Genomic DNA, 23,581 nt, shown 5'->3' on the forward strand with positions numbered 1-23,581 from the left:
AAACAGTACTTAAAGGTTTGGACACAATGAAAGTCTACAAAAAAGTTATAAACACAAACTTAATTATTCAGCTGGTTTTGGAACTTCAAGATGACACAGGTCCAGCAGAGAACACTACAGTAGGAGAATGTTCTACATAAATATACTTTAATAGTTCAGCATAAATACTTTACCATTCTACTATGCAAATTAAATTATACTAAATTACAACATACTGTAGGCAGCAGTGCTCCACATCTTAAGATGGATTTGAATACATGTCTTAAATAACTGGCACCCTATTGAGCGCCACATGGTTGTGTGTATTACTTCCATTACAATAACTGCACAAGCTCAGTGGAAGACAGACTGACTTGAGGTTTCAGTTTAACTTTTGTGGAGACACAAATTGCTTGCTGGCATAGTATTCCACAGCCAGAAGTGAAGAAATTGCATCAATTCACTGCATCCTTCCAAGGAAATAGGCAAGCTTCACCAAAATGAGCCCTGTATCTTGCTTAACATTCGCTTGAGAACAGAGAACAGGAGCTAAAAGCATATTAAAAAAATATATTTTCAGCAACAAAAAGCATGTTTATAGAGCTGTAAACCTCAAATAAGAAGCCATCCCATGTTCTTGCTTCCACATCAGCTAAACAAGAGCTAAGGGAGAGGGGAATACGTAACAGAACTATCCTTTCTTTGTAGAAACAACGAGGGGTCCTTGTGGTACCCTCATTGTTTTTGCTGATACAGCCTAACATGGCTACCACTCTGAAACCTTTCTTTTTAGGTTTCCAACTGGTTACTATAAAATCTGCGATACTAAAAAGCCTGACTGAGATAACCAAATGGTCCACTGATTGGTATTCCCAACTAGGAAACTCAGTGAGGTAACCAAAACAAAACAGAAGTTGAAGTTTGCCAAATCTATCAAGTTGATTTATACAGTCACTTTGTTCCACCCACTGTGAAGTCTTGGTAGACTAAAGTCTTACCAACACAATCTAGTTGTTCTATAACCCTGTCTTAAGATACATTCTGGTAAGGCACTGTCAATTACCTATCAAAGTTTAAAAGTGGTCCTAATTCAGGATAATGGGAAGAATCTCTGCTGAAAGTTTGCAATAGAGAGAAAGGTTTCAGAATAGCAGCCGTGTTAGTCTGTATTCGCAAAAAGAAAAGGAGTACTTGTGGCACCTTAGAGCCTAACACATTTATTTGAGCATAAGCTTTTGTTACGAAAGCTTATGCTCTAATAAATTTGTTAGTCTAAGGTGCCACAAGTACTCTTTCTTTTTGCAAATAGAGAGAAAGCGTTCCAGAGAGAATAGACTCAAGAGCTCAAGAGAAAATGCTTTCTCCCTTGGGAGCTTAGGACATTTCAGTGAGTTAGGATATCCTACAGCATCTTCCAAATAAAGAAGCCTAAAGATTTGTGCGATTTAATATCTGGGTTTGTCATGAGTAGGTGAAGTTTAAATTCATACAGTTTTCCCCACTGAGAAAGTGCACAGCTACAATCTTACCCACTGTTTCACTTCATCATGCTTTCCTAAGAGACATTAATGCTTGTTTTCAACTAGATCATGCTGCATTTTGAAATTTAAGAGCTCTGTAGGAACAGCCAGACATTAAATCAAGGAATTAGCAGGAAATTTCCTCTTCCATTGAAATGTGCTTGCTCAGGTTAAATACAGGAAATAGAATTAATCCTGCCAGATCACTTAAATCTGAAAGCAGAACTTACTGATTACAAAAGCAATAGAGATCTAAACAAAATTCAGTCTCTATGAACTAAAGGCCCTGATTAGCATTTACCAACTGCTCAAAAATTCCAACAGCTGCTTTACATTATTTTGATGAAGGTTAATTCTCATGTGTAATATTAACATTAGTAGGTTCTATCACTCAAAAAACTGATCCATTTATAAACAGTAAATTTACCTTAGCTTAGCCACAATACTTTCAGATGTTTGAAGCAGCATAAAATTATTTTTTTATATACCAAATACTGTGTAATAAATTACTTTGCTCAAATCCATGGGACAGTTCCCAAGGAAGCTCTTCTATACTTCCTCTCTTTAAATAAGTTCTCCCCTAAAAATACCATTCTGATCTACTTCCTTAGAATCTAAATAGTGAGAATACACCCTCTGCATTTTACAGTGTCCTCAACTACTATCCAGGGCCTATCTGCTCAATCTAGCACAAATTTTGCCATTCTTGATATGAAAAGTCAAGTTAAAGTCTTCAGAGCTTATGGAACATCAATAATAAATAGCAAATAACCTCATGAGACAAGACCATACGGCAGAGATTTCTCTGCCAAGTTCAACTGCAGACTAAACAATTTGATAGAAACAAAAATGTTATCCAGATTTGAATGTCGATGGAGAAGGATGTTCTTCTCCAAGAGATCTTTGAGATGAGCCCCCAGCCTCTAAAGTCTCTCCCTACTTCTTATCAGATGGATATTTGTTTAAAAAAAGAAATTGAAATGTATTTTACATTTCCCTCAATCTAAGTTTGTGAACGTGAATCATTTTTAAAATGAAAAGTTTCTAAAGAAAAATGTTTATAGTAAGGACCAATAAAAGCACAAGCTGCTTGGAGAAATGAAAATTCTGTATAAAAACTTACAATACTGTACAGGTTTAACAATTTATCACACATTTAAGGTTGCGGGGGAGGGAAATTTCAAACTTCATGACTCTCAACCTTAATATCCTTGCATGGAGCTTTTTAGCAATTTAATAGGTTCTTCATGAAAGCATGAAGAGTGACCAAACTTTATCGTGGCTCTCGGCATATTTAGGGCTAGATATTTATATCCTCATATCTGCACATCTATAATGAACCCAAACTTTGTGGGTGGAATTTTCCCTCAGACCATATTGGCAAGGACCTGGGCAAATGGTCTATCTTCCTCTGGAGCACTGAGCGGAGTATTAGATCTGAAAGTATATATCTTACCAAACCAATCTCTCCCCTTTCAGAGAGCCTCTGGTATTAGCAAACTTTGGTCCTTCCTCTCTTCTATGTTTCATAACCCCCCCCCACAAAGAATGGAATTTGGTGGCAAATATGAAATGTTACGATGTGGAAAGATGCTGACTGCAGGGTACTATTCATAGCTGTCTGATCAAAAGCTTCGCAATGCTGCCTGCATAGTGGTGCTTGAGTAACAAGTGATTTTTTAAAAAATATCTTTTTTCCAGAGTTCTCATATCAGAGCTTTTCTGTGGTAAATACTGCACCTTCTCCATCCACAGAAAAGTGCTGAGGGACAATGCACCCAAAGAGGCCTCTAACTTTCTGCCAACTATGCTTCCTACAACAACATTTTAATCTTTCAGGGTTTTTATTTCCCCTGCTTGCAATTACTGATCAATCCATTTCAGAGTTTCCAAGCACCAGTCTGCCTCCTGCCCTCCCCCCAATCAACACTGGTTAATTGTAATGAATTCACTTCAAGCCACAGAGAAGTTTTTCTACTGTTAACGTAACTCATTAAGATTCTGATTATGAAGATTCTGGCGCTGCCTGTTTAGGTTAATGGCATTATCCAGAGCAATACTGTCGTCGTCTCGTGTAGTTTGTGGCATGAACTGTCGGAATATACTGACACTTCCATGCCAGAAGGTAGGTTCAGGCAGCCGTCCCACTATGCTCCACGTTCGAGTTTCTGGATCATAAGCTTCCAGCACATCTGAAAGTTCAAATGTGTTATCGTAGCCACCAGAGACATAGAGCTTCCCACCAAGCACAGCCAAGCTCCCTCCAACGTGAACCTACAATTAAAAACATGTTATTAGAGAGGACCATCCTGGCTTAACAAGGAGATCTTCAACGACCTGAAACTCAAAAAAGAGTCATACAAAAAGTGGAATCTAGGTCAAATTACGAAGAAGGACTATACCAAAAAACAACAGAAGTATGTAGGGACAAAACCAGAAAATTCAAGGCATAAAACAAGATAAAACTAGCTAAGGACTTAAAGTGTAACAAGAAAACCTTTTAAAAATACATTAGATGCAAGAGGAAGATCAAGAATAGGGTAAGTCCATTACTCAATGAAGAGGGAAAGACAGTAACAGATAACACAGTAATGACTGAAGTGTTAAATGCCTTTTTTGTTTCAGTTTTTACCAAAAAAGTTATCAGTGATTGGAAAAACAACATAGTGAATATCAGTGTAAATGGGGTAGGATGAGGCTAAAATAGGGAAAGAACAAGTGAAGAATTACTTAGACAAGTTATATGTCCTGAAGTCAGCAGGGCTTAATGAAATACATCCTATAATATTTAAGAGCTCTCTGAACCATTAGCAATTATCTTTGAGAACTGATGGAGGATGGAAGAGAGCCTAGAGGACTGCAGAAGTCCAAATATAGTGCCTATCTATAAAAAGGGGAATAAGGACAACCCAGGGAATTGTTCTCCTTAACCAATGAGGACAGGAGATGAAGTAACGGGTTTAAATTGCAAGGCAGGTTTAGGTTGGACATTAGGAAAAACTTCCTAACTGTCAGGGGCGGTTAAGCACTGGAACAAATTAGCTAGGGAGGTTGTGGAATCTCCATCACTAGAGATTTTTAAGGACAGGTTATACAAACTCCTGTCAGGGATAGTCTAGACAATACTTAGTCCTGCCTCTGTGCGGGGCACTGGACTAGATGACCTATCGAGGGCCCTTCCAATCCTATGTTTATATGATTATGCCCATTTAGGTAGGTACACTGATATCTAGCCTAGCAGATAGTCCCAAATTTGTGGGTCCTCTGTTATTGCTGACAATTGCTAATCTGGAACAGGTATAGTGCTCACAAGCCCCAGCAGGTGACACAACAGATACCATATCATCTCCAACAGATTTTCCTATCACCTTATTGAATTTTGCTTGTAATATGCTGCCAACACAATTGTAACAGAACTGACAAGTCCCAGCCATATGGTCAGCAGCATTAACTCCAACTAAAGGAGCTATAATCTAAGAACCACAAAAACAACAAGATACAAACAAAGATCTCTGCTAACCTATGCAGCTGCAGCACATGATGGCTTGGGCACTTATGGCTTGTCTACACTGTGCCATTAGTCCACACTGGAGAGGAACTGGCCCACGTGGACCCTGCTAGCATACACCAGAAGTTCCCAGGTGCACTAACGTAGTATTGTATACTACATTATTGCACACTAAACTTTTAGTGCAGGCCAGTTAGTGTGTGACACCCTAGTGTGCACTGGAATTTATACCCTTCTAGTGTGAACTAATACACAGTGTAGACAAGCCTTCATTGTTCTCTATTTGTCATCTAAAATAGAACTGCTCTGAAGCAAGGACTACCTTTTGCTGCACATGGCTGAACATATTGTTAGCATTCACTGAGTTTATTTTGTGTTGTGTCAGTGCTTAAATAATTAAGTCACTCCCCTACCCCAAGAAGATTATAGTTTAAAGGAATCGTTTCCAACGGTTTTTAGATGAACTCGTTGTCAACATCCTACCTGAAGCATAGGAGGGATTTTGTCCCATTCATTCTTCATAAGATTGTAAACATCCACTTCAGCAGAGTCATCTCTATAAAAGAAAAAAGGAAACCACTATTGAGAGAGCTGTAAAGGCTCCCTCCTTTTCATCAAGCACAGGTGAAAGTAGTCCAAGTACGTGTCTGAAGTGCTACCTTAGCACTTTTGCTTCCACCCTGTTACATTCACAAACTCATGTGCACACTGATCAAATTGCACTTGCACCAAGACATGAGATACAGTGCACACTTCAAACTCCTTCATGTGGCTCCTATAATGCAGCATCAATGGCCAGCCCAGAAATCAATGGAACTGCATAGCCCCAGGTGCTGAAGAGCTACATACTACATGGCTGCATCATTATGCATAGGAATTCTCACATTTGTGAACTGGTGCTTGTGTCCAAAGAATGTGACTAGCACTTCTTTGCTTCTCCAAGTCAAAACTGCACTTAAAAAATAAATTCTGGTGGAACAGATTTTGAAAAGATACCCAGCTGGACAAGCTAGTTGGGTGGCAGTGAACCATACACTGGAGGCAGAATGAATTCAGAACAGCTCAGGCGGTGTTTCTGCCTTCCCCTGCCTACAACTGCCCATAATTATTCAGCCCTGGTGCCTGCCCAAGACAGGATACAAAATTATTGTATTACAAACAGTACTTAGAAGCACCACTGTGCTATGCTGATACTGCTGGGCAACCCCAACATAAAATGTGCACTTGTGGGTCCCACTACAGATAAATTTACTGCAAATTTTACCTGATAAAATAATTCTGGTTTTTGTAATACGAGTGTCATTTTTCTAAGATGTTTTGTGCAGTATATTTTGGGGTAACAAACCTCTCCCCACCTAAATTAACACTAAAAGGATTCATGTTGGACTGAGACTTCAGCCAATGCCAAATTTAAACTGGGGTGGGGATGTCAATAAAGGGTGGAGAGAGGTCTGTAACGGAAGAACTAACAGCAGCACTATAATCCCACAAGGCTTCTTTTACCCATTCCACTCATGAGACCAGGAGTGTGACAGCAACAGGTGAGGGATTATTTGACACAGAAATGCAATTTTGCTGTCATATGAAATGTGGAGATTACAAAGTCAGGGGCAGTCACAGCAGTACTTAAAGTAATCCAAGAAAGTACCATCAAGAATGAAGTTAGAAGACTACCTAAGAATACAGAATCTCTACTTAGTTCAAACCACTAATTAATTTGAGCTTCCATTTTAACTGAGTCAGTCTCAGAACTAAGTTAATTGAACTTACAGTAAAATTATGTACTATATTAGAATCCATTTCAATTGGTATAGACATCTTTTATTGGATAATTCAATCTCTGGCTATAAAGTCCTTTATTAAAGTTAAAAATTTGAATGAAAGAAGAAAAGTGAGTCCAAGACAATTAAAACTGAGTATTGTATTTTCAGACATTGTTACTGACTTTCCAAGAACTACCATGTCCTTTGCAATCTACAACAAGCACTCTAGTGATGACAGAGAAAACAAAATCATCTGCTTATTCCAATCAAAGTGATAGCAACAGCGTTTGTCAAAGTAAGAGGATTGTGAAATAAATAAGAGTCTTTGCAGACATCCCAGAGCACCACCTCTCCTGATGGCTATTCATTTAGAAGCTATCATGCTTATAAAAGGGTCTGCTTAGTATACAGCAAAATCCAGGTTTATGAACTATAGTTATAATTAGTTAAAAACAGGATGGATTTATTTAAATCAATGTAATTTAAATACTTGATTTTAACCACCAAGCAGGAAACCTTGATTTAAATCAAGGATTTTAATCTTGTTTTGCATTTGTACTTTAGTTATTTTCTTAAAGAAAGTTGATTCTCACTGGTTGGTAATGATTTAAAACATTGATTTGCAACTAAATATAACCTTTACACTAAATTTTGTGCTTTTCTTTGTTAACCAGGAGGATAAATAAAGTGTATCAATATAATGTAAGCAAATATAAAGCTTAACTTACATTTATTCATACTTTTAAATTTTACTTTTTTTTTATTATGTTAGATCATTTTTTTACTTGTGATTTAGTGTCAAGCTCAATTTGGAAATTCTGATTCAATAAAGAACTGCACAAAAATCAGCACTTAATTTTTGTATTAGTTAAGTAAAATTACCTTAAATGTGCAGATACAGAAGAAAAAAAAAGTATATCAAAACATGTTCTGCATTTACTGATTTATGAAAACGAAGTGTTATTATATGTAGTTAGTGAATTGAGCTGATTATTTCTGGTCCTCGTTGTCCTTCAAGAGTCTGGAACTAGTTTATCTCAACCTCTCACAACCAGTTTTTATGTATAGATTGGAAGAAGAAAGCAAGCTTTTCTCCTTTTTCCAGTGTAAATTTTTTCCCTTAACTTTGACTGAATTAGTTATAGAACTGAACTATCTGAATATACTGAAACAAAAAAATATTCTTTGTGTATCTGCAGAAGATCCTACTACTGTCAAAAGCTGATTAAGCACGTCAACAAACTCTGGTTATAGGTGCTTAGCCAGTGACTTTCACCAGTTCAGTGGTTTAATTTTCTGTAAAACTTCAGCAGCAAACGTGCTGCTTATTATTTTAATTTAATACAGTTTTAATATATTATTGTAAGTTTAGACCTTAACACAGGTTGTCAATTTCAAAGTTTATTTTTTAAAAATAAACCTGTATTTAATTTAAACAAAAAAACCCCTCAGATTTAAAATAAAAAAAAATATCTGATCTTTAAATATTTTCAAATAAATTTTTATCCACCGTGGTTTAAAAAAAAAAAAACAATGAATAAGTTTCCTTACAGCTCCCAAGGTACATGCTTTATAAACCAGTTTCCTTAGTTTGAACTACTTTGGGAAGCAATCTCGGAGCAGAGGTGTCTATGCAGAGGAAAGATGGTCCATGGGAGTCAAGCATTTAAAAATCACACTGGTTTAATTCAATTATATGAACCTGAAGATTCTAAACAACTTAAATACATGGAGATGTCTTCTTCTACCTGTTGTCTACCTCAAACAGAGCATTAATAGGAGTTTCAGGAATTCAAGTGAAGAGCAAAGACAACCCTTTTAGTGATACTGCTTTAAAAATCCTGAAGTTGCTGTCAAGCCACTTCTAAAGAGAAAAGAGTTATCACAGTTTACAATGTTTGTTGTCACTAACAGTGCTGCATGAGGCAAATACTTCCAAGAATGAAAGTGAAAACATACTGCTTGCAGGCTGGGAGGGAAAACAGGAGCAAAAATGATTCCACATGCTCGTCTGAATAAGAACAAGGCATTCCCATCTCAAGGTTGTTTCTAATACTGAAGTAACCCAAGAGACTAGTTTTGCTGTGATGCCATATTTATTACCGTAACTAGGGTTGATTGTAAAGAAGAGGGAGAGATTTTATTCTCACTTGAAGAAAAAACTCACCTAAACTGAAAGTTAGCAGCTTTGGTTAGTAAGTTACCCTTTGATCCCATGTATATGACCTACTGCTTTGAGATTGTCCTTATAAATTATCAGAAAAATATCCCTTTTGCAGCATTTTTTTGGGGGAAGCGAGGAGGGGGTGAAGAAGAGGAAGAATTTTCTCTTTGCTGTGTCAGATAATTTTCTCAGCTACTTACCCAATGAACCACCAATGACTTCCAACTGCTGCAGCACCCCCGACAGAGGTGCGTATGGGCCAACTACTCAACTATTAGAAATTCTAAACCTTGAACTACCAATCTGCTGAAAACAGCAAGTAAAGTTGGCTATGCAAGTGTATAGGATGGATGTTCTGATGAAAGAACCTTTTCAATATTAGTTGAATACTGAAAGAGGGAGAGGAATAACTTCAAACAGCTGCTGGAAGCCAAGATGTTGGACTGAGCACGAACAAATCCAAATGCAGTAAATAAAGATCTTGGATACAACTTACTGCTTTAAGGAAACCCAAAAGGTAATAAAACAAAATTTCTGGGGACTATTTTTGATTTACATTTGCTCACGCACGAAGACAGTACACTAGATGAAGTGTTTCAGTGATGGAAAGCCTTTCAGGTTATTTTTTAAGTGGATAAGTATTTGAACCATTAGAACTCAACACATAATGGTAAATCCTGGTTTAAAAAACAACCACCACCACCACCCATTTCATATCATGTTCTCTTATCTCATTACACATGTGGTATCTGCTGTACAATTTAATATTTTCTTGGACGTTGCGTGTGTGTTTAAAGTAATAGAAGAACTGATTAAAAGCCAACAGAACTCAAGGATTCTACTTTAAAGTAGCAAAAAGAAAAGGAGTACTAGTGGCACCTTAGAGACTAACAAATTTATTTGAGCATAAGCTTTCGTGAGCTACAGCTCACTTCATCGGATGTAGCTCACGAAAGCTTATGCTCAAATAAATGTGTAGTCTCTAAGGTGCCACAAGTACTCCTTTTCTTTTTGCGAATACAGACTAACACGGCTGCTACTCTGAATACTTTAAAGTAGATGTCTCTTCAGTCCAGATTTGTAAAATTGCCTCCGTTTCCCAAATTGTGGATTTAAATCCAATCCTTCTACACTATTTCTCAAAAAAAAAAAAAAAAAAAAAAAAAAAAAAAATTTCTATAGTGGGATGGGGTGGGGCGGAGAATACAATATTACTTACCTTATAAAGTATATAAGTCCATTAAGAGTCACAGTTTTTGGTGCAAAAGACCACGGAGGCAGCTGTCCACAGTTCACGAGGGACCAGAGGTCAGTTTCAGGGTCGTAGCATTGTATAACCATGGATTCTTTGCCTGCTAGAGAGCCAATAGCAAAGAGTTTGCCACGGCAAGATGTGGTAGAACAGTTGTCCATTGGGTACAACATAGGCTGCAAAGCCTCCCAGGCGTCTATGGAGTGGTCATAACGTTCTGTGCTGTCTGAGGCTATAATATACAACAGTCCATCCAAGACTGTAGAGCTGTGGTATTCTCTTGCTTTCAACATTGGAGAAACTTCTGTCCACTCATTCACACTGGAGTTGTATCTCCAGACACAGTCATAGAGCCTTGACCCATCTGATCCTCCTAAAGAAGAGAGCACATTTCATAAGTAAATATTTTGCAATATAGCCCATTGTATGTGGGGGATGGGGAGGAAGACAGACCAGGGGTTTTATGTAATAACTCAGTCCTTTATTAGGTATTCAAAAATGTTATTACTTTCCAATACTATAACAAATTTTGCTTCTTCCCCAGCCTACTTGTTATTAAAATATTAAGGCACAGGAGGGAAATGGCAGTTTGTTTCACAACAATTTCAAGGCTAATGGTACCACTCAACCTCAAATTTGTTTGGAAATTTCCAAAACGGGCCTGTAAATTTGTCTCCCATTTACTCCCAGTATCTCAGAGTAGATTCCCTCATGTGGTGCCCAGACGAAATCTGATGCATCATCAACTCAAAACATGTATCCCAGGTTTGGCTAACTTCCTAACCATTTTCTCCCTTTCCTATTTACAACCCTCACCATATCCCTGACGAGAGGGATTGGAGCTGGTGACCCAATACAGAGCAACTTTCAACAATAATTAATTAGCCAGCAAAGGTACTGATAAGAGTCCAACTAACACTTCTACAATAGTTGACAACGATATCAGTGGAGCAAACCTAGCATGCAAGCTGCATAAACTAAACAACCACCTTAGACACCTGATCCCACTTCACTACTGCCTCATACAAAAGTCTGCTTCTAAGCTTTCCCTTTACATCTCTTTTCCTCTGAGCTACAACTGTAATGCGAAATACAAAAACAGTTATCCATGCATCTTCAATGACAACAGACCCCGTATGCAAGTACAAGTCTCTTGGAAGAAGTCAGCAATCACAAGGTGTGTGACAAAATGCTTGGCATTCAGAATTCCAGGTCAATCAACCTTACATTGTTTTTGAATACTACCATATGTGACTTTGTTTGGATGCAGAAATAATACAAAATTATTCCATTTTAGCACATCATCATGTTTATGACATTACTTAAATCACAAGCATGCTTTTTGTTACGTCAGAGATTGAACAGCTTTCTGTTCACTTAGGTCAGGTCTACATACAACCTTTATCGGTATAACTATGTCTGTTCAGGGTGTGAATTTTGATGACATGGTTATACTGATAAAAAGGTACATCATACAGTATAGCTTATTTCTGTTTGGGTCCCTTTACACTGGTATAACTGCACCCACACTGGGGGTGAAGGTGAGATGGGAGGTCGCTGCTTTATACTGGTATAGTTAAAGTGGCAAACTTGACAAACTGACAAGAGCCAGGGAGTACACTAGAGAAAGAAACACAACTTTTGCCCTTCAATACCATAAACGCACTGCTGTGCCAAGGTTAAATGACATTGAGAGTTGAAGTCCAGAGGATCAGAGGACTTTCTGGTATGTTTCTACCTTGAGTGCTGTGACGAAGTGGGGATTTTCCCTTGTTATGTTGTATGTGAGTCTTACTATTGAGCCGATGTGAGTTTTACTGTTTTGCATGAATACTGCATATGCCTCAGTTTCCCTGTGTGCTGCACCAATACCTCAGTGGTATTGGTAGGAATAGGGGTGTGTGACTTTGGCTGAGACCTTAGGGGCAGGTGAGGCTGCTCTAGCTGCCTGAACATACGCTATGACCAGTGCCCTTCGTAACCTGAGACCCAGGAGGAGGATGCAACCAGGTGACTCTTTGCCCGGGAAGTGAGACATAGACAAGGAGGAGAAGCAACGGGGGTGTTGGCAGTCTGCTTGGGTGGACTGGAAGAAGGGGAGTCCAGGGCTTCTGGCCCAGGACTCCCCAAGATGGACTTGGCTGAAAGTCACTGATTTCTGTGCTAACAAATTCTGTTCTACGCTGTGTTCCTGTCGACTAATAAACCTTCTGTTCCAGAGCATCACCTGGTGGCTCTGCAACAAGCGTACATGGTGGACTTCGTGTTGCACCCTGTGTTACTTACTTTTCTTTAAGTTCTGCTTTTCTTAAGTGTTCTCATCACAGCAGGAATTTGAAAACGATCTGAAATCAGACTACTTCCCTGTTGTCTTGGGAAGTTACACCAACATGGGTCCTGAAATGCTATCTACATACTCACTAGTATTAGTCATTATGAATCAGCTGCCTGTCTGAGATCAGCTACTAAATCCATCCCAAAACGAGAATAACTACAGAAAAGGAATCCCTGTTGCAAAATGAAAACTCGCATTTATGCCAAACATCTGAATAGAACTTTAGACATGGTCCATTTGTGAAAAACCAAGAACCACTGTAGGAAACCTAAATATTTTCATTACAAATTTAAACATTAATATTTAATGTTCCACAAAGTGGAAGAGTCTCCTGGATGATGGACCCCACACATTAAAAATAAAGTGTTCAGGAGGTTCCTTCTGCACACACTCAAGTAAGTAATATATAAAGTTGCATACATACTTATTTTCCTGTTCACCTCTGAGTTCCAAGCCTATTAGCAACTCAGAACAAATCTAACCCATAAAGCAGCTTATAAACCCAAGCAGAATAACAAAACCATTTCAGGTTTACCAGCACACTGCACTAGCCTGTACTTAGAACCAACCACAGAGGCCTGAAGTCTGTCACAATAAAAGTGTATACAAATATCTTCACACAGACTTGTACACAAGCCTCCACACAGAACAAAGTGTTACTGCACTGTGGAGAAGCCAAAGTCCCTTTGAAACGGGGTGTTGGAATGCGTGTCTGCTTACAATGTATGCAACACACTCGTTCAACATTTTCACGGAAGCCAAGGAATTATTTCCCCTGGCATTTAGCAGAACAGAACGGTTTCTGAGTCTTTGCAAGAGACACCCTAATTATGAAGGCAGATCTCATTTCAAAGAATCGTTACTCTGTGAACCCAAAACAAGCCATGCTTAGCCCATCCTGGGACTAATGGCAAAGAAAAGAGGGAACTTTTTATAAAAATATTAGTGCTTTGAAAGGCCAAGGATCTCAGTTCTGGCCTCTCCTACAGCTTTGCCGATGCCCCTTGATCTTTAAACCTAAAGCTGTCCCCCCATCCCTTGACAGACTTGGGCTCCCTCCAGAATGATGCTCAGCTGTGGCCCTTTCCCCAGACAACACTCCTCAGGGCATCAAATCCAATGTGCCCCGTCCTTACCCGTCACGTAGATGTCATTGCCCAGCGCCGCTATGCTGTAGCCGCCACCCAAGTGCTCGGGAAACTCAGCCAGGTAACGCCAGTGCCCCGTACGAGGGTTGTAACAATCAACGGTGACCAGCTCATCGCAATCACGGTCGCAGCCACCAATGAGCACAAGGATCTCTGCCAGGCCAGTAGAAGGTCGTGGCCGCATGCGAGCACATGGCCCCTGGTCGTGCCGGTCATAGCGAGCAGCCTGGAAGTCACGGGCCTCCCGCAGGAGGCGCAGACAGGGCTGACAGCGCGCCACCAGGGGTTCGCCCTCCACATGCGCCAGCAGGTAGAAACGGCGCACAAAGGGCAAGCGCACGTGGGCCAGGAGCTGCGGCAGCAGCGGGGCACGGGCAGCTAGGTCAGCACGCACCCAACGCAGTGCCAGCTGGAAGGCGGCCTCCTCCTTGGGCACACATAGCTCATCATCCTGCAAGTAGGAGATGAGCCGCGCCAGCGGCAGCCGCTCCAACTGTGTGCTCAGCTCACCCACATGGCGCAGCACAAATCGGTGCGCAGCAGCTGCGAGGGCTGGGCAAGCAAAGGCCTCTGCGAAATCCTGCATGTCCAGCGCGTTGGCCGGCTCCAGCTGCCGGGCCAGCCAAGCGCCACATGCCTCCTTCACGGCTGGGAACTGCAGTAGGTCGGCGGCGCGCAGCAGCCGCTCCGCGATGTCGGGGCCCAGCTGCCCCACCCGACCAGTGTAGGCAAAGTCGAGCAGCAGTGCCAGGCATTCAGGGTCCACCCCATGTAGCCGCACCCGCTCGGCCCGGGACTCCCGCAGTGACCCGCCGAACATGGCACGGAAGTAGCCAGAAGCTGCAGCTAGCACAGCTCGATGCGCCCCAAACTCACCAGCCCCCCGGCCACCACCGTCACATCAAGCAGGCTCCGCTCAGAGCGCAGGGCACTCAGACCCCGCAGCAGCGCCACGGCGTGTGCTGGTTCGCCTGGACCCCCACCTCCTCCTGCCGGGCTCGGTTCCATAATATGCCTGTGGAGGAGGCAACACACAGCAGGTTAGCATGGGGCTTCTCAGGCATTCACAGCCCCTATAAGGACCAGACCCGGCCCATACCACCCGTGGCTCCTGCCCCCACCCCCTGGTCATCCACCCCTTTAAGTCCTAGAAGCCCACTGGGCCTAGGTGGCAATCAAGGGCAGAGCCCACAGGTTAGTACACCCCCTTCCCCACACACTCATGTCAGGGACAGCTGCTCTAGTTTAGAATATTACCATCAATGGGGGGAAGGGGTCTCCCTAACTGATTCCATCCCAGCAAGGAGACTCAGTTTATACAGGGCTCTGTAGAAACCATAGGGATTCTGCAATCTTTCCTCTGTGGTGAGGGGGTTGCTTCTGGAGAATTGCTTTGTCGTCACAGATGCACCTAGCAGAGCCTCACACTTGAAAATCAAGGCAGGTGAAAAGACCTGTTGTGACCTTTTTTTTTAAAAAAAATGTTGAGGATGTTCAAGATTGTTTGAAAATAGGCCTGGTGCGCAGTTTCAGTTTATCCACACACACGGTCTCAATTTTCTACACTACAAACTTCGCTGGGGAAGAAGAAAGGTTAGCAGGATAAATGCACAGCACATGAATTTATCACTTCTAGTAGCCTTTCTTGGTTTCAAATAAAAGTTTTGTTCAAATGCGACTAATTTCTTTAAAAAGAAAAGGAGTACTTGTGGCACCTTAGAGACTAAAAAATTTATTGAACATAAGCTTCGTGAGCTACATTTCACTTCATCGGATGCATTCAGTGGAAAATACAGTGGGGAGATTATATAGACAGAGAACATGAAACAATGGGTGTTACCATACACACTGTAACGAGAGTGATCAGGTAAGGTGAGCTATTACCAGCAGGAAAGAGGGGGGACCACAACAAGGACGACCTTTTGTAGTGATAAGGTGGGCCATTTCCAGCAGTTGACAAGAACGTCTGAGGAATTCCAATCCAATCCAACCCACTATCTAAAGACACTTTTGGGGACTGGTTATTACTGTCAGAATTTAGTAAAGGAAGAAATAAACATTACAGTTAGTTATTTAAATGGGCACTGAAAATGGAATTTTACAGAAGAAATAAGTGGGGGAATTTCTTATTCCATTTAGAGAAAGCACCTGCAATCTGTACTTGCAAACACTGCAGTCTACAAAACTGAATATTTTCCTTACTTCACAAAATGGACAAGTTGCAAAGACAATCTCAATTACAAGATACAGTTTCTCACTGAACTATAACAATAAAGCTATGTAACTACAGGTCAGCACATACTGTTTCAGTTGCTTTTAGAAGCACTCTGGTACAAGTAATACAAGCAATAAACCATTTTAACAGAATCAATGAAGAGTGCTTTGCCTACAATAATGGCAATCCCATTACTTGACAAACATTTAATAATAAAATACAGAAAGTCAAACTTGAGCAATCAAAGTATATTACTCATCGGTAAGGCTACGTTTTAGTCATGGGTATTTTTAATAAAAGTCAGACAAGTCACAGGCAGTAAACAAAAATTCACGGTCCATGACCTATCCATGACTTGTACGATATACCCCTAACTAAAGATTAGGGGGGGGTAGCCCTGGGAGGTGCTGTGGGGCTGACGTGCTCAGCCCAGAGGTGTGGGGGTGGTGCAGGTCGGGGGAGGGGGGTGAGGGTTGGCAGACTCCCCCCGCCGAGCTCCGCACAGCTCCCCGGAAGCAGCCAGCATGCCCCTGCAGCTCCTAGCAGGAGAGAAGGCTGGGGGGGGCTCCACACACTGCCCCCGCCACAAGCGCCTGCTCCACAGCTAATGGGAGCTGCGGGGACATGCCAGCTGCTTCCGGGGAGCCCGGCTGAGATAAGCGCCACCCTGCCCCGCAACCCTCTGCCCCAGCCCTGAGCCCCCTCCCATACCCAAACTACTGCTGCTGCTGGGGAGGCTTGGTGGCCCAAGATTGTCCCAGCAGGGGCCAGTGCGGCTGGCCCAGGGGCTGCCCGAGCTGCTCGGGCAGCCCCGGAGCCAGCTGCACTGGCCTCTGCAGAAGTCATGGAAGTCACAGAATCAGTGACAGACACACAGCCTTACTCACTGGCAAATACATTTGTTTTCTTATTTTCCCCATTCAAACCTTCCATTTTCCCTCTTCATTTGGGGATCTCTGACAATCTAGTAAGAGAGTTTTTTGAGTGCTCAGTTGCAGGTTTACTAATGGGATAATTATATAGTCTTAGGAAATAAAATAAGGAGTTCTGTATGCATTCTACTATCTGCACTGCAAACGTATGCTATTAAAATTCCTTGCTAGATTCATTCTGCAGGACAAGTATTTTCACAGAACTGTAACAAAATTAAATCTTTAAATGCCTGATGCTGCATTCTTTGTGCACTCCAAACATCCACTGTAGTCAGGGAAGTGAATAGCTCCGTTCACACCAGATACTCATTTACAAGGACTGCTGTGAACATGCAAGAACTAACACAACCCAAAGATTTAGTGTCTTTCACAAAATGCAATGTATGGTCTTCATGGGATTAAAGGGACAAAAGCCAACGCTAGACACCTTGGGGTGGCACAGCAACAACTCCTTGTTCTGGCTTCAGTATCCACAACATACCGCAAATGGGAATCTACCTTAGGACATGAACAAATAATTACAACCATGTGGCAAAATGTCTCCACAAATGAAGTCCCTCTCTGTAAGAATTCTAAATACTACACAGACTAATTAACAATCTAGTGTATGAAATAATGTCTTAAATATAATATAATTATAAAATAGGTTAGTTTACTCTTTTCTGGATCTAAGCAGGACTATAGTAACTATGGAACAACCTTAGGAACAATGTAAAGAAGGGGGGAGGGGCAATAAAAGGTTTGTCAAAGGGAAACTGTCCTCAAATCAGGGAAACAGGATAAGATGAACAGCCTTTAAAACATTCCTATCTACATTCCTCAAACGTGGAGCTTTAGCAAGATGAATTACGTAACGTGCTATCAAACAACTGCTCAGTATTTTCTACACTTCAGTCTCATAATAGATATTTTAGAAAGGAGAATCCAGATTTAAAGTTCATAAGAATAAGACTTGTGGCACCTTAGAGACTAACAGATTTATTTGAGCATAAGCTTTCGTGAGCTACAGCTCACTTCATCGGATGCATCCGATGAAGTGAGCTGTAGCTCACGAAAGCTTATGCTCAAATAAATCTGTTAGTCTCTAAGGTGCCACAAGTACTCCTTTTCTTTTTGCGAATACAGACTAACACGGCTGCTACTCTGAAAAGAATAAGACTGAATTGGATTTGGGCTGTATATTGACAGAGCAGGGTGTACTGATTTAAATCAAAATTTAAAAAACTGATTTTAATCTCGTTTTGCATTTGTACTTTTAGTTATATTCCTAACAAAAAGTTGATTAATTGCTTGGTAAGAAATAAACCGTGAGTGTGCAACTAGATATAATCTTTACACTAAATTTGGTACTTTCTTCTAACCAGGGGGGTAAATAAGTATGTGTACATGTAGTGTAAGCAATTACATAGTTTAACACATTTACTCCATTAATGTTTGCATTTGTATTATGTTAAATGATGAATGATACATTTCTTATTTACCAGATGATTTTTTTACTTGTGATTTGTGTCAAGCTCGATTGGATGTAAAAAGGACATGAAATTTAAAATGCACAAAAACATTTTAAAATTGATAGATAAATAAACTAGCTTAAATATGCTGGATATATGAGAAAAAATAAGTATCAAAACTTGTTTGGCATTTAAAAATGATGAAACAAAGCATCTGTAATTAATGAATTGAACTGATTGTTTCTGGTCACTTTTGTGGATCTGGGCCCATGTCCTTCAGAAATTTAGATCTATCAGATCTCATCATCTCATACCTCATTTTTAATCATAAATTGGAAAAGGAAAAGAAGCTTTCCTGACTTTTCAATCACAGTCAGCTTCTCAACTTGGAAAGAGCTAGCAACTGAACTGAACGGGATGAATAAACTGAAAATAAAATATACCCTCTGCACCTGCAAAAGAGGCTACTGCTATGAAAAACTGGCTTAGCACTTAAATCTGGTTCCAGATGCTTAGCCAGTGATTTCCTCTAGGTCAGTGGTTTGATTTTCTTAATAACTTTGGCAACAAATGTGTACTGCCTGAACTTTTTTTTTTTTTTAATTTAATGTAACCAATTAATAGATTTTAGTAAATTTAGACTTAACACAGATTGTCAATTTCAATGTAATTTCAAATATTTTTTTTTTAAAAGTATTCGATTTAATATATCTGTTTTAAATACATTTTTTTTCAATTACTGATTTTCCCACCCTATTTGAGAGAGCATATGTACATAAGCTTCATAATTTTATAAATACCACTACCTAGTCCTGCATCCATGCCATCGGGGGCTGGGATTTTGTCAGATATCATATGTAAGCATTATTAGGCCTGGTCAATATTGCATAGGAGACCACCATTGCAGCCAAAGCAAAAATCCAAGTGATGGCAGAAGTGATATGGGTGATTTAGTATGGGATGCTCTTCCCTCCGACTTGGTGGCTGGGTTCTAAGCTCTATGGGGCTGTGAACTGTCAGTTGGAGAGGCAATCTCAAGCTCAAGACCTGACCCGCTTTTAGTCATTGAAGGCCTGTGCATTTTTTGCACAAGTTAAGGTGTTAACCCTAAGGTCCTGGCTAAATTCCAACTCATATTTACATTGTCTTTTTAAATCCTCCCATGTGTATTACATTTGTTTTTTTCTTTACTAAGAAAATTCAGCTATCATATAATGCTGCTGCATTCCACTCTGGCGAGTTAAGTGATCCCTATTCATACTAAATCTAAAGCATCTTGGGATCTTTCTGGTAAAAGGGTCCTATATAATGTATAGCATTAAATATATGCTTATAGGATACAAAAGTCATTAGGATGCCTTTAAACAACAGTATACTAACTTATTATATTAAACAACTGAAATGCAGCAAAAGCATAGAAAATAATTTAAAGGAAAGAAAGTTAAGTTCCTACAAATACTAGGCACTGCAATTTAAGATACAAATATAATAAAACCCTACTCACACAGGAATCCTAACGGATATCAGGCTCACGTTAAGCTAGGCACTACACAAAGAAAGGCTGAGACAGTTTCTGTCCTGAACAGTTTACAATTTAATAGAAAAGATAAAGCATGGAGAGGGGAGAGATATAACAAACCAGCAGAGTGAACAATATGATGTTCCACAAGTGTTATGTTAGCGCCACAATATTTTTTGGGGGGGTGGGGAAGAGGGGATTATTGGGAAGGAATCAGAGAGAGAGACACAAAAGAAAGGAGAGAGGGCACTGAAGGGGGCAGGGATAAGTGAAGGGAAGAAAGGGAGCATGGGGGGGAAGGTGGAATAAGGTTGATGTAAAGAGACTGAAAGAAGGAAATGGACAGTTAATCAGGAAAGGGGAAAAACTGTCTAGAGGATTTTGATGGAGGCATTTGAGGTTGTTCGTTAAGAGTGGTGGGCTCATATAGGATATGCTATTAAGTGGACCATATTGCAAAGTGGTTTGGGCAGAAAACGGAATCAACCATTATGAACATTTGTGTTTTTGTTATGTTTTACATATTTTTAACATCTTAGATCTATGTCTTTAATACATTTAATGAAAAAGACAGAAAGCCATGTCTCCTTTACACAGGAATTGTTAATCAGTCCAAAGAAGGAATAGCTGTAACATATAGAATGATGGTAACTGATAGCGGGGCATTAATGCAGGGGTAGGCAACCTATGGCTCGTGTGCCAAAGGTGGCACGCGAGCTGATTTTCAGTGGCACTCACACTGCCAGGGTCCTGGCCACCGGTCCAGGGGGCTCTGCATTTTAATTTAATTTTAAATGAAGCTTCTTAAACATTTTAAAAACCTTATTTACTTTACATACAACAACAGTTTAGTTGTATATTATTGATTTATAGAAAGAGACCTTTTAAAAACATTAAAATGTATTATTGGCATGTGAAACCTTAAATTAGAGTGAATAAATGAAGAATCGGCACACCACTTCTGAAAGGTTGCGGACCCCTGCCTTAATGCAACAGACTCTGGCACTATAATAGTTTTTCTCCAGCTCCCATTTGGCAACAGACTTGGTCTCACATCAGAAGAGATTAAAAGTATTCTGGAAAAGTCTATCAGAGTAGAAGATATGATTGTGTAGAGCTGGCAAAATAGGAAATGAGACAAGTCAAACAGCAAAAACATTTTAAAATAATAGCACTTTCTCAGTATTGAACTAATCCCATAGAACTAGAAAATTAAAAAAGAACCAGTGAGAGAAAACATCTTATAGAGTTACATAAAACAGATATGCTGTTAGTTTTTCTGAAAGAAATTGAACCCTGCAGAAGAAAAGCAGTGGAATTACTAAATGGGCTAGCCTGGAAAAGTAAAGTAAAAGGAAAGTGTGGTGCTTCTGGGTAGACATGGACCGAGTGTCCATATCTATATAATATTTAACAGAATGCAATTTTGTTTCCTAATTTAAAATGGCTTGTTATGTAAATGGAATTTTTTATACCTTCCGCTGGCGGTTCATAGTTTACTCTATGACCCTAAGAAGATACATAAAACAATTAAAATAGCCACTTGACTATTGTTGTATAGCAACTAGCAGATATGGTTTTCTCGAGCTGTGCATATTCATACACATATGATCACTGTAGTTTGCCCAAGTTCTGTTCCAAGGGGAATCCCCTTTCTCCCAAAAGGTGAGAGAGGAATTCAGCCTTTATGGCTCATTCAATCATTGACCCAGACCAGTTAGTAATAAAGTTGTTTTTTTTTTTTTTCCATCCTGATATCCACAGTGGGAACACTATTGTGACCCCCAGCTCTTTTGTTTCAGGCCACCATATACACATCAAATGTGAAATGCTTTCAATGACTACCTCAGCTTTCTTTAACAGAGAAAACATATAATTTCAGGTGTAAGATGCTCTCTGCTCTGAATCCTGAAGTGTCAGAGAACGAACTTCAACTAATAAGACAGCTGTAAGAAAAGCTGACAGTAGCAATAAACCCGAGCCGATGTTGCTAGATTTAGGATGTAATCCCAGGTAGTTTATCAAGACCAGCAGCACAAACTTTCTCACCTAAAGCATACATAAAGTTGCTGTACTTGTGATGGGGCCAGGGTCAGATGGCCTCTCCAATCAGCATGGCATAGCCAGTGCACTGAGGTATTTGCAAAAAGAAGAACGTGAAATAATGTGTTTCTTTAAAAAATGTAAGTAGGTTTTCATCATTACTCAAAAGGAATCAGTTGCCTTTTACAAACAAATATTAGGACATTTGTCACATCTCATTTCTAAATTAAGTTATTTTTCAAAAGTACTTTGGCACAAGAGTGGATTCTTCAACAATATCTGTACAGTGACTACTGATCAGAACTCAAGTTGCACACAATGCCTTCCTTTCCTCCCTGATGATCTGACACATTACTTACTAGATTCTCACCATATGATTTCCTAAATTCCAGGGGAAGGCAAATATGCAGGTACACAGGCAAAAAGGCAGTACTGTTCCTTGCCCATAGATGGGCTGGACACACAGCTATTAGCAGCAGCATTCCCAGCTCTAAGTAGGTGCCGACACATTACTTTCACAGACAGGATGTGGCAAGAAAGCTAGAACAGTCTGGAACTTAAAGTGCAGAAGGCTACAGTCATACAAGCTTACTACTCAGAATTTTGCATAAAATTTGAATGATACATGCAACATGACTCAATGTCTGTTTCTCATTAACATTATAATTTAGTACTACACTAAGAAGATTCATTTGCTCTTAAAAAAAAAATTGTGTAAGTGTTTTGAGAAAGTTTGCCAAAGCTGAAGAAGTCTAAAATTAGACCGATCTGCTCTGTTTTGTTTGGTGAGCAATCGCACGCTCCTTGTGTGTCCTCTCTTCTCTGTCCACCCTTTTCTACTGAACTGGCAAAGGATTCAAACGTGCAAGAAACAAACTGAGGAAGGGGCTCCTCATCAAGCTTCAGATACAGAAAAGGAAAAACAATGAGGAGTCCAGTGGCACCTTAAAGATTAACAGATTTATGCGGGCATAAGCTTTCGTGGGTAAAAAACCCACTTCTAACTCTGCCACTACAGGGGATAATACTGATTTTATTCTTAAAAGTTTTTTCAAAATTTTTGATTTAAATTTGCACAGTTGTGCAAAATTATGGGGAGAATCAATTAGTTAATGAGAGACCCCGAGATTCAAAAAAAGCTTTATAGCTGTCAAAACACTAAATGTCCATTCGCAAAGTCAAAATAGATAAAGTAAATAACCTTAAATGAAACGCTAGTAAATTGTAAAGCAGTAGTTTTCATACTTTGCCTGTCCATTTTAATGATCAGTGGAAATATTTTGAGGGAGTGAGAGTGTGAGTGTGAGTGTGGGGAGGGGAACACTGGCATTTACCAATACAAATCTGACCCTTCCGATCTCCGCGACGGGAGAATTGTACCACGCGTCGGAGGAGGGAGAGGAAAGGAGCCCGCAGGGACACCAAGAGCCGAGGACAACGGTTCCTGTCTCCCGCGTCCCAGCTGATCCGACAGCTCTGCCCAGGGTCCCCTCCGGCATCGCCCCCTCGGCCGGGCCCAATCCGGCAAAGCCACGTGCTTACCTTTGGCACGAGCCCCCCTGAGCGCGCAGCGGCTCTCGGGGCATCAAGCGAAGCAGGCGCCGGCCTCGCGCAGGGCGGGGCGGGGTGGGGGAGGGGAGGGTCTGAGAGAGGCGGGAACGCGGCTGGCCCGGCAGCGCCTCTTACCGGGGCGCGGCTTGGCGCGCAGAGCCCCGTCGGGGGCAGCAGCACGGCCCGCTGGCGCGCCCCGCC

The 23,581-nt window shown here is 40.6% G+C and overlaps 1 protein-coding gene across 1 annotated transcript; it reads right to left on the reverse strand.

The window, feature by feature from the left end:
- Positions 1-1,706: 1,706 nt before the first annotated feature.
- On the reverse strand, positions 1,707-23,524 carry KLHL21 (kelch like family member 21). Its single transcript, XM_038376333.2, is given in 6 exon segments — positions 1,707-3,773; positions 5,491-5,563; positions 10,154-10,559; positions 13,658-14,554; positions 14,557-14,684; positions 23,372-23,524. Coding segments are annotated over 6 exon segments (1,842 nt in total). The 5' UTR covers positions 23,416-23,524; the 3' UTR covers positions 1,707-3,479.
- Positions 23,525-23,581: the final 57 nt, after the last annotated feature.

Source organism: Dermochelys coriacea, chromosome 18 (assembly GCF_009764565.3).
Source record: "Dermochelys coriacea isolate rDerCor1 chromosome 18, rDerCor1.pri.v4, whole genome shotgun sequence".
NCBI classification, from domain to species: domain Eukaryota; kingdom Metazoa; phylum Chordata; order Testudines; family Dermochelyidae; genus Dermochelys; species Dermochelys coriacea.